Here is a 12,105-nt window from a genome sequence, read left to right as displayed (position 1 = left end):
CACTTAATAAATGCCATTATTATTATTATTATTGTATCTATCCCAGAGCTTAGAACAGTGCTCGGCACATAGTAAGCGCTTAACAAGTACCATTATTATTATTATTATTATCATCAAGTTGTCCCCCGTGGGGCTCACAGTCTTAATCCCCATTTTCCAGATGAGGTAACTGAGGCCCAGAGAAGTGAAGTGACTTGCCCAAGGTCACACAGCAGATGCGTGGCAGAGCTGGGAGAACTCGAGAGAACAAGTAGAGAACTTGAGGCCTGCAGGCTTCCCTCGGAGGAGACGATTTTGTAGCATCTCTTACTGGCATCAACTTTCTCCGCTGGGAGAGAAAAATGCCGGTCTAAACTTCCCAGAATCAGTTCCTAGAGATTTGGCAACCCTAACTAGGAAAATTCAGGTTTAAATTTGAGATAGGTGTAAATGTTCACAGCGACGTGCTAATCCTCTCCTTCAAGGGTGGAATATATGGAAATAGTCTTGAGAGAGAAAAGGCAGAAAAACTCTTATTTGGGCAAGCAAAGTTTCTGCGACCTTCACGACCTTCAGTGAATCCTGCTTTCGAAAATTCGTAGAGAAAGCTGTTCCCAAATGGTAACCGGAAATTAATCAATGGTATTTATTGAGCACTTACAGTGTGTAGAGAACTGTGTTAAGTGCTTGGGAGAGTACAACAGAGTATGTAGACAATAATAATAATAATAATAATGGCATTTATTAAGCACTTACTATGTGCAAAGCACTGTTCAAAGCGCTGGGGAGGTTACAAGTAGATACAAGTATTTATTGAGAATTTATTGTGTGTAGAGCACTGTACTAGCATATGGGAGAGTAATAATAATAATGATAATGATGGCATTTATTAAGCGCTTACTATGTGCAAAGCACTGTTCTAAGCGCTGGGGAGGTTACAAGTAGATGCAAGTATTTATTGAGAATTTATTGCGTGTAGAGCACTGTACTAGCATATGGGAGAGTAATAATAATAATAGTAATGGCATTTATTAAGCACTTACTATGTGCAAAGCACTGTTCTAAGCGCTGGGGAGGTTACAAGCAAGTAGATACAAGTATTTATTGAGTGTTTATTGCGTGTAGAGCACTGTACTAAGCATATGGGAGAGTAATAATAATAATAATGATAATGATGGCATTTATTAAGTGCTTACTATGTGCCAAGCACTCTTCTAAGCTCTGGGGAGGTTACAAGGTGATCAGGTTGTCCCATTGGGGGCTCACAGTCTTAATCCCCATTTTCCAGATGAGGGAACTGAGGCACAGAGAAGTTAAGTGGCTTGCCCAAAGTCACACAGAGTAGGTACTCACAATCCTGTGGCTCAGTGGAAAGAGCCCGGGCTTTGGAGTCAGAGGTCCTGGGTTCAAATCCCTGCTCCGCCAACTGTCAGCTGTGTGACTTTGGGCAAGTCACTAAATCAATCAATCAATCAATCATATTTATTGAGCGCTTACTGTGTGCAGAGCACTGTACTAAGCGCTTGGGAAGTACAAGTTGGCAACATCTAGAGATGGTCCCTACCCAACAGTGGGCTCACAGTCTAGAAGGGGGAGACAGAGAACAAAACCAAACATATTAACAAAATAAAATAAATAGAATAGATATGTACAAGTAAAATAAATAGACTTCTCTGTGCCTCAGTGGCCTCATCTGGAAAATGGGCATTAAAACTGTGAGCCCCCCGTGGGACAACCTGATCACCTTGTAACCTCCCCGGCGCTTAGAACAGTGCTTTGCACATAGTAAGTGCTTAACAAATACCGTCATTATTATTATTATTATTATTATTATTATTATTATTAAAAAAACACTAAAGAGGGAGGCAAGAAATTACAGATGGATTTGAGTGATGCAGAGGTGAAGTGAAAATCAAAATACTTAAAGGGCACAGACCAAATGAAACCATGATAGGAAACTGATCTTCCTCCGCTCTGAACTACTTTAATCGAGACTCATCATCATCATCATTAATGATATTTATTGAATGTTTACTTGATGCAGAGCACTGTACTAAGCGCTTGGGAGAGTATAATGCGACTACGTTGGTAGACATGTTCCCTGACCACAGTGAGTTTACAGTCTAGAGGAATAATTCTGGTATTTGCTAAGCACTTACTATTTAATAATAATTATGGTATTTGTTAAGCGCTTATTGTGTGTCAAGCATAGTTCTAAGCACTAAGCGCTGTACTAAGCACTGGGGTAGGGAGAAAATTATCAGGTTCCACATGGGGATCCCTGTCTAAATAGGAATAATAATAATAATAATGATGGCATTTATTAAGCGCTTACTATGTGCAAAGCACTGTTCTAAGCGCTGGGGAGGTTACAAGGTGATCAGGTTGTCCCACTGGGGGCTCACAGTCTTCATTCCCATTTTCCAGATGAGGGAACTGAGGCCCAGAGAAGTGAAGTGACTTGCCCAAAGTCACCCAGCTGACAATTGGCGGAGCCGGGGTTTGAACTCATGACTTCTGAATCCAAAGCCCGGGCTCAATTTTGCAGAAAGGGAACTGAGGCCCAGAGAAGTGAAGTGGCTTGACCCAATTCACACGGCAGACAAGTGGCAGAAACAGGATTAGAACCCAGGTCCTTCTGAGTCCCAGGCCCAGGCTCTTGTCATTAGGACGCGATGCACACTCAACTCTGAACTACCTCGATCAGAGACTCATGTGCTGCTTTTGTGCCTTTGGGAATAATAATAATAATACTAATGGCATTTATTAAGCGCTTACTATGTGCAAAGCACTGTTCTAAGCGCTGGGGAGGTTACATGGTGATCAGGTTGTCCCATGGTGGGGCTCACAGTCTTAATCCCCATTTTCCAGATGAGGTCACTGAGGCCCAGAGAAGTGAAGTGACCTGCCCACAGTCACACAGCTGACAAGTGGCAGAGCTGGGATTTGAACCCATGACCTCTGACTCCAAAGCCCGGGCTCTTTCCACTGAGCCACGCTGCTTCTCTACAATACTTCCAAGCAGGAAAACTGGCCACAGAGTTATGATGTCACTACACTAAAATCATTCATGCATTCATTCAATGGTATTTATTGAGCGCTTACTGTGTGCAGAGCACTGGACTAAGCGCTTGGGAAGTGCAAGTTGGCAACATTTAGAGATGGTGTCTACCCGACAGTGGGCTCACAGTCTAGAAGGGGGAGACAGACAACAGGGAACGGCTGATAGCCAACCATTAATCAATCCGGCATAGGTAATGGGCGTTTACTGTGAGTAAAGCACTGTACTAAGCGCTCGGGAGAATCAAATATAGCAGAGTTGGTACACACGTTTCTTGTCCACAAGGTGCTTACAGCCTCCAGCCTTAGAGAAGCAGCGTGGCTCAGTGGAAAAGAGCCCGGGCTTTGGAGTCAGAGGTCACGGGTTCAAGTCCCGGCTCCGCCAATTATCAGCCGTGTGACTTTGGGCAAGTCACTTCACTTCTCTGGGCCTCAGTTCCCTCATCTGTCAAATGGGGATTAAGGCTGTGAGCCCCACCATGGGACGATAATCTGATCACCTTGTACCCTCCCCAGCGCTTAGAACAGTGCTTTGCACATAGTAAGAGCTTAATAAATGCCATTAATTGCCTTTTCCCCTCCATCTCCCCCTCCCAATCCCCCCTGCCTTACCTCCTTCCCTTCCTCACAGCACCTGTATATATGTTTGTATGTATTTATTACTCTATTTATTTATTTTACTTGTACAGATTTACTATTCTATTTAGTTTATTTGGTTTATATCTTTTGTTTTGTTGTCCGTCTCCCCCTTCTAGACTGTGAGCCCGCTGTCGGGTAGGGACCGTCTCTCTATGTTGCCAACTTGGGCTTCCCAGTGCTTAAGTCCAGTGCTCTGCACACAGTAAGCGCTCAATAAATACGATCGAATGACTGATTATAATAATAATAATAATAGTAATAATGCTGATGGCATTTGTTAAGCGCTTACTGTGTACAAAGCACCATTCTAAGCGCTGGGGAGGATACAAGGCGATCAGGTTGCCCCACTAAGAGACCACCATTTGGTTTTTTTTGGTCCTCTTCTCAGCCGATGGGCATCTTCTCCATCCTGGAGGAGGAGTGCATGTTCCCCAAGGCCACGGACACCTCCTTCAAGAACAAGCTGTACGAGCAGCACCTGGGCAAGTCCAACAACTTCCAGAAGCCCAAGGCGGCCAAGGGCAAGGCCGAGGCTCACTTCTCCCTCGTCCACTACGCCGGCACCGTGGACTACAACATCGCGGGCTGGCTGGACAAGAACAAGGACCCCCTCAACGAGACCGTCGTGGGCCTGTACCAGAAATCATCCATGAAGACCCTGGCTTTTCTCTTTGCCGGGGGAGCTGCAGAAGCCGGTATTTTCTGGGACACCCTCCTTTCCTCCTCGTCACAAGACACTGAGGGCCTAAATTTCAATGTCAGACCGAAAAACAGCCATGAAAATAAGCACCGGCCCATATGCTTGGAGGTTAAAAGAGACTCCCGTGGGCCAAATAAGAATCGGAATGTTTTTCATTTTTGTTAAGTGCCCATTATGTGCCAGACACTACTAAGGGCTGGGGTAATAATAATAATAATAATAATAATGGCATTTATTAAGCGCTTACTATGTGCAAAGCACTGTTCTAAGCCTGGGGAGGCTACAGAGTGATCAGGTTGTCCCACGGAGGACTCACAGTCAATCCCCATTTTCCAGATGAGGTCACTGAGGCCCAGAGAAGTGAAGTGACTTGCCCAAAGTCACACAGCTGACAATTGGCGGAGCCGGGATTTGAACCCATAATAATAATAATAATAATAATAATAATAATAATAACAATAACAATAATAATAATAATAATGGCATTTATTAAGCGCTATGTGGAAAGCACTGTTCTAAGCGCTGGGGAGGCTACAGATCAATCAATCAATCAATCAATCGTATTTATTGAGCGCTTACTATGTGCAGAGCACCGTACTAAGCGCTTGGGAAGTACAAATTGGCATCACACAGAGACAGTCCCTACCCAACAGTGGGCTCACAGTCTAAAAGGGGGAGACAGAGAACAGAACCAAACATACCAACAAAATAAAATAAGTAGGATAGAAATGTACAAGTAAAATAAATAAATAAATAAATAAATAGAGTAATAAATATGTACAACCATATATACATATATACAGGTGCTGTGGGGAAGGGAAGGAGGTAAGACGGGGGGATGGAGAGGGGGACGAGGGGGAGAGGAAAGAAGGGGCTCAGTCTGGGAAGGCCTCCTGGAGGAGGTGAGCTCTCAGCAGGGCCTTGAAGGGAGGAAGAGAGCTAGCTTGGCGGATGGGCAGAGGGAGGGCATTCCAGGCCCGGGGGATGACGTGGGCCGGGGGTCGATGGCGGGACAGGCGAGAGCGAGGTACAGTGAGGAGATTAGCGGTAGAGGAGCGGAGGGTGCGGGCTGGGCAGTAGAAGGAGAGAAGGGAGGTGAGGTAGGAGGGGGCGAGGTGATGGACAGCCTTGAAGCCCAGGGTGAGGAGTTTCTGCCTGATGCGCAGATTGATCGGTAGCCATTGGAGGTTTTTGAGGAGGGGAGTAATATGTCCAGAGCGTTTCTGGACAAAGATAATCCGGGCAGCAGCATGAAGTATGGATTGAAGTGGAGAGAGACACGAGGATGGGAGATCAGAGAGAAGGCTAGTGCAGTAGTCCAGATGGGATAGGATGAGAGCTTGAATTAGCAGGGTAGCGGTTTGGATGGAGAGGAAAGGGCGGATCTTGGCAATGTTGCGGAGCTGAGACCGGCAGGTTTTGGTGACGGCTTGGATGTGAGGGGTGAATGAGAGAGCGGAGTCGAGGATGACACCAAGGTTGCGGGCTTGTGAGACGGGAAGGATGGTAGTGCCGTCAACAGAGATGGGAAAGTCAGGGAGAGGACAAGGTTTGGGAGGGAAGACAAGGAGCTCAGTCTTCGACATGTTGAGCTTTAGGTGGCGGGCAGACATCCAGATGGAGATGTCCTGAAGGCAGGAGGAGATGCGAGCCTGGAGGGAGGGGGAGAGAGCAGGGGCAGAGATGTAGATCTGGGTGTCATCAGCGTAGAGATGATAGTTGAAGCCGTGGGAGCGAATGAGGTCACCAAGGGAGTGAGTGTAGATTGAGAACAGAAGGGGACCAAGCACTGAACCTTGGGGAACCCCCACAGTAAGAGGATGGGAGGGGGAGGAGGAGCCTGCAAAAGAGACTGAGAAAGAATGACCGGAGAGATAAGAGGAGAACCAGGAGAGGACGGAGTCTGTGAAGCCAAGGTCAGATAACGTGTTGAGGAGAAGGGGGTGGTCCACAGTGTCAAAGGCAGCTGAGAGGTCGAGGAGGATTAGGACAGAGTATGAGCCGTTGGATTTGGCAAGCAGGAGGTCATTGGTGACCTTTGAGAGCGCAGTTTCCGTGGAATGAAGGGGACGGAAGCCAGACTGGAGGGGGTCGAGGAGAGAGTTGTTGTTGAGGAATTCTAGGCAGCGCGTGTAGACAACTCGTTCAAGGAGTTTGGAAAGGAATGGTAGGAGGGATATGGGACGATAACTAGAAGGTGAGGTGGGGTCGAGAGGGTTTTTTTAGGATGGGAGAGACATGGGCATGTTTGAAGGCAGAGGGGAAGGAACCAGTGGAGAGTGAGCGGTTGAAGATGGAAGTTAAGGAGTGATCAGGTTGTCCCACAGAGGGCTCACAGTCAATCCTCATTTTCCAGATGAGGTAACTGAGGCCCAGAGAAGTTGAGAAGCAGCGTGGCTCAGTGGACAGAGCCCGGGCTTTGGAGTCAGAGGTCATGGGTTCAAATCCCCGCTCTGCCAATTGTCCACTGTGTGACTTTGGGTAAGTCACTTAACTTCTCTGTGCCTCAGTTCCCTCATCTGTAAAATGGAGATTAAGACTGTGAGCTCCCTGTGGGACAACCTGATCACCTTGTAACCTCCCCAGGGCTTAGTACAGTGCTTTGCACATAGTAAGTGCTTTATAAATGCCATTATTATTATTATTATTATTATTATTAAGCGACTTGCCCGAAGTCACACAGCTGACAATTGGCGGATCCGGGATCTGAACCCATGACCTCTGACTCCAAAGCCCGGGCTCTTTTCCACTGAGCTAATCAGATTGGCCACAGTCCCTGTCCCACAAGGGGCTCCTAATCTTAGTCCCCATTTTACAGATGAGGGAACTGAGGTCCAGAGAAGTGAACAGCGCTTAGAACAGTGCTTGGCACATAGTAAGCGCTTAACAAACATCATCATTACTATTAAGTGAAGTGACTTTTGTCCAAAGTCACACAGCAGACAAGCGACGGAGCCATTTGCTAAAGAACGTTAAAAGAGATTCCAAGCTGCCTCAACTTCCCAATTCCTTTGGTGGGGAGGTGGGGAATCTGGTTTCCATGGGAAACTGGGCTCGTGAGAAATTCCTGTGGGCATTTGATCATCATCATCAATCGTATTTATTGAGCGCTTACTGTGTGCAGAGCACTGTACTAAGCGCTTGGGAAGTACAAGTTGATGCTTGCGGTGATTTAAGTTAATTGGTAAAGGAACTAGTAGAAAGAAAAGGTGGGGGTGCAGTTATTTTTAATGACATTTATTAAGCGCTTACTATGTGCAAAGCACTGTTCTAAGCGCTGGGGAGGTTACAGTAATAATAATAATAATAATGATGGCATTTATTAAGCCCTTACTATGTGCAAAGCACTGTTCTAAGCACTGGGGAGGTTACAATAATAATAATAATAATAATGACGGCATTTATTAAGCCCTTACTATGTGCAAAGCACTGTTCTACGTGCTGGGGAGGTTACAATAATAATAATAATGATGATGGCATTTATTAAGCCCTTACTACGTGCAAAGCACTGTTCTAAGCGCTGGGGAGGTTACAATAATAATAATAATGATGGCATTTTTTAAGCCCTTACTATGTGCAAAGCACTGTTCCAAGCGCTGGGGAGGTTACAATAATAATAATAATAATAATAATAATAATAATAATAATGGCATTTATTAAGCACTTACTATGTGCAAAGCCCTGTTCTAAGCGCTGGGGAGGTTACAAAAATAATAATAATAGTGATGGCATTTATTAAGCCCTTACTATGTGCAAAGCACCGTTCCAAGCGCTGGGGAGATTACAATAATAATAATAATAATGATGATGGCATTTATTAAGCCCTTACTATGTGTAAAGCATGTTCCAAGCGCTGGGGAGGTTACAAGGTGATCAGGTTGTCCCACGGGGGGCTCCCAGTCTTCATCCCCATTTTCCAGATGACGTCACTGAGGTCCAGAGAAGTGAAGTGACTTGCCCAAGGTCACACAGCTGACAATTGGTGGAGCCGGGATTTGAACCCATGACCTAGGACTCCAAAGCCCGGGCTCTTCCCACTGAGCCACGCTACTTCTCTATCATTTGGACAGAATGGGAAGAGCTGGTGGGGATGGTAGATGTGAGAGGGCACAACTCTCCTGGGACAGAAGTCTGATCAATAATAATAATAATGGCATTTATTAAGCGCTTACTATGTGCAAAGCACTGTTCTAAGCACTGGGGGGTTACAAGGTGATCAGGTTGCCCCCGCGGGGCTCACGGTCTTAATCCCCATTTTACAGAAGAGGTAACTGAGGCCCAGAGAAGTGAAGTGACTTACTAAATAAATACGACTGAATGGATGGATGGATGAATGAATGGATGGATGGATGGATGGATGGATGGATGAATGAATGAATGAATGAATGAATGAATGAATGGAGAAAACCACCAGGCTTGAAGGGGGCACGCTTTGAATCCTTTTAACGGCCCATTTTGGTTGTCGTCTATTTCTTCTTCCTCAGAGGCTGCTAGCGGAAAGAAGGGTGCCAAGAAGAAGGGGTCTTCCTTCCAGACCATATAATAATAATAATAATAATAATAATAATAATAATAATAATAATAATAGCATTTATTAAGCGCTTACTATGTGCAAAGCACTGTTCTAAGCGCTGGGGGGTTACAAGGTGATCAGGTTGCCCCCGCGGGGCTCACGGTCTTAATCCCCATTTTACAGAAGAGGTAACTGTGGCCCAGAGAAGTGAAGTGACTTACTAAATAAATACGACTGAATGAATGGATGAATGGATGGATGGATGAATGAATGAATGAATGAATGAATGAATGAATGAATGAATGAAGAAAGCCACCAGGCTTTAAGGGGGCACGCTTTGAATCCTTTTAACGGCCTATTTTGGTTGTCGTCTATTTCTTCTTCCTCAGAGGCTGCTAGCGGAAAGAAGGGTGCCAAGAAGAAGGGGTCCTCCTTCCAGACCGTATCAGCTCTTTTCAGGGTAAGGAGCTGACGGTCCCTACCCAACATTCATTCATTCCATCGTATTTATTGAGCACTTACTGTGTGCAGAGCACTGGACTAAGCGCTTGGGAAGTCCAAGTTGGCAACATCTAGAGATGGTCCCTACCCAACAGCGAGCTCACAGTCTAGAAGGGGGAGACAGACAACAAAACAAAACATGTTAACAAAAGAAAATCAATAGAATAAATATGTACAAATAAAATTAATAGAGTAATAAATATTCATTCATTCGTAGTTATTGAGCGCTTACTGTGTGCAGAGCACAGGACTAAGCGCTTGGGAAGTCCAAGTTGGCAACATATAGAGACGGTCCCTACCCACCAGCGGGCTCACAGTCTAGAAGGGGGAGACAGACAACAAAACATGTTAACAAAAGAAAATCAATAGAATATGTACAAATAAAATAAATAAATAGAGTAATAAATATTCATTCATTCAATCGTAGTTATTGAGCACTTACTGTGTGCGGAGCACTGGACTAAGCACTTGGGAAGTCCAAGTTGGCAACATAGACGGTCCCTACCCGACAGCAGGCTCACAGTCTAGAAGGGGGAGACAGACAACAAAACAAAACACGTTAACAAAAGAAAATCAATAGAATAAATATGTACAAATAAAATCAATAAATAGAGTAATAAATATTCATTCATTCATTCCATCGTATTTATTGAGCGCTTACTGTGTGCAGAGCACTGGACTAAGCGCTTGGGAAGTCCAAGTTGGCAATATAGAGAGACGGTCCCTACCCAACAGCGGGCTCACCGTCTAGAAGGGACTAGAGGGACTAGACTAGAAGGGACTTGTTCTGGACTGAGCCCCCTTTTTCCTCTCCCCCCCGCCCTACCTCCTTCTCCTCCCCACAGCCCCTGTATATATGTTTGTACAGATTTATTACTCGATTTATTTTACTTGTACATATTTACTATTCTATTTATTTTGTTACTGATGGGCTTCTAGCTTTACTTCTATTTATTCTGATGACTTGACACCCGTCCACGTGTTTTGTTTTGTTGTCTGTCTCCCCCTTCTAGACTGTGAGCCCGTTGTTGGGTAGGGACCGTCTCTATATGTTGCCAACTTGGACTTCCCAAGCGCTTAGTCCAGTGCTCTGCACACAGTAAGCGCTCAATAAATACGATTGAATGAATGGATGAATGAAGACTGTGTTTCAGGTGGTCCCTAAGATTTCATGCTTCATGGACAAACCTGACTAGCTTTGGATTCATTCATTCATTTATCCAATGGTATTTATTGAGCGCTTACTGTGTGCAGAGCACTGGACTAAGTGCTTGGGAAGTACAAGTCGGCAACATCTAGAGACGGTCTCTACCCGGCAACGGGCTCGCAGTCTAGAAGCGGGAGACAGACAATGCTTAGTCCTGGCAACTGGTAAGCGCTTAAATAGAGAAGCAGCGTGGCTCAGTGGAAAGAGCCCGGGCTTTGGAGTCAGAGGTCATGGGTTCAAATCCTGGCTCCGCCAATTGTCAGCTGGGTGACTTTGGGCAAGTCACTTCACTTCTCTGGGCCTCAGTGACCTCATCTGGAAAATGGGGGTGAAGACTGTGAGCCCCACGAGGGTAACCTCCCCAGCGCTTAGAACAGGGCTTTGTTGCCAGCTTGTACTTCCCAAGTGCTTAGTACAGTGCTCTGCACACAGCAAGCGCTCCATAAATACGACCGAATGAATGAATGAATGCTTTGCACGTAGTAAGCACTTAATAAATGCCACCGTTATTATTATTATTATTATTACTGAAATTATTGTAGTTAATTCCAGGCAAAACCCTCTAAAGTAACTGTTCAGTCAGCAACTGGCAGCTGTCTCATCTGTTTCAAAGGGTCAGAACAAAGCGTTTCCTCGCTGACCACACTGAAAAATAAAACTGGCTGGATCCAATTCAAGAATATATTCGGGGACTATCCAGCCTCTCCCGCCTTCCCACTACCACCTGCTTCCACGATCCTCTTTCTTATTTTGAAAATAGCTTGGTTCTAATTATTAATAACAATGATGGCATTTATTAAGCGCTTACTATGTGCAATGCACTGTTCTAAGCGCTGGGAAGGTTATGAGGTGATGAGGTTGTCCCACGGGGGGCTCACAGTCTTCATCCCCATTTGACAGATGAGGGAACTGAGGCACAGAGAAGTGAAGTGACTTGCCCAAAGTCACACAGCCGACAAGTGGTGGAGTCGGCATTTGAACCCATGACCTCTGACTCCAAAGCCCGGGCTCTTTCCATTGAGCCACGCTGCTTCTCTAATTCATTCATTCATTTAATCATATTTATTGAGCACTTACTGTGTGCAGAGCACTGTACTAAGCGCTTGGGAAGTACAAGTCGGCAACATATAGAGACAGTCCCTACCCGACAACGGGCTCACAGTCTAGAAGGGGGAGTCAGACAACTAAACAAAACATGTAGACAAGTGTCAAAACTGTCAGAATAAATAGAATTACAGCTATATGCACATCATTAACAAAATAGAGTAGTGAATATGTATATCAATCAATCAATCAATCGTATTTATTGAGCGCTTACTATGTGCAGAGCACTGTACTAAGCGCTTGGGAAGTACAAATTGGCAACACATAGAGACAGTCCCTACCCAACAGTGGGCTCACAGTCTAAAAGGGGGAGACAGAGAACAGAACCAAACATACCAACAAAATAAAATAAATAGGATAGAAATGTACAAGTAAAATAAATAAATAAATAAGTAAATAAAT

General features: G+C 45.0%; 1 protein-coding gene across 11 annotated transcripts in view; it reads left to right on the top strand.

Moving 5' to 3' along the window:
• The window catches only part of LOC119931846 (myosin-4-like), a 76,927-nt gene that overhangs the window by 28,784 nt on the left and 36,038 nt on the right, over positions 1 to 12,105 (top strand). For 2 of the 11 annotated variants that reach the window (XM_038750758.1, XM_038750762.1), the window contains exons 14-15: positions 4,067 to 4,373; positions 9,281 to 9,351. In XM_038750758.1, coding sequence (XP_038606686.1) covers positions 4,067 to 4,373; positions 9,281 to 9,351 — 378 coding nt within the window. Of the gene's footprint in view, positions 1 to 4,066; positions 4,374 to 5,337; positions 5,345 to 5,458; positions 5,494 to 5,794; positions 5,815 to 5,976; positions 5,984 to 6,312; positions 6,332 to 6,638; positions 6,658 to 7,578; positions 7,599 to 8,894; positions 8,900 to 9,280; positions 9,352 to 12,105 lie in introns of all 11 variants that reach the window. The other 9 variants (XM_038750767.1, XM_038750768.1, XM_038750760.1 and 6 more) reach the window with 9 other exon arrangements.

Source organism: Tachyglossus aculeatus, chromosome 8, assembly GCF_015852505.1.
Source record: "Tachyglossus aculeatus isolate mTacAcu1 chromosome 8, mTacAcu1.pri, whole genome shotgun sequence".
Taxonomy (NCBI): domain Eukaryota; kingdom Metazoa; phylum Chordata; class Mammalia; order Monotremata; family Tachyglossidae; genus Tachyglossus; species Tachyglossus aculeatus.
This window is presented reverse-complemented; position numbering and strand designations above follow the sequence as displayed.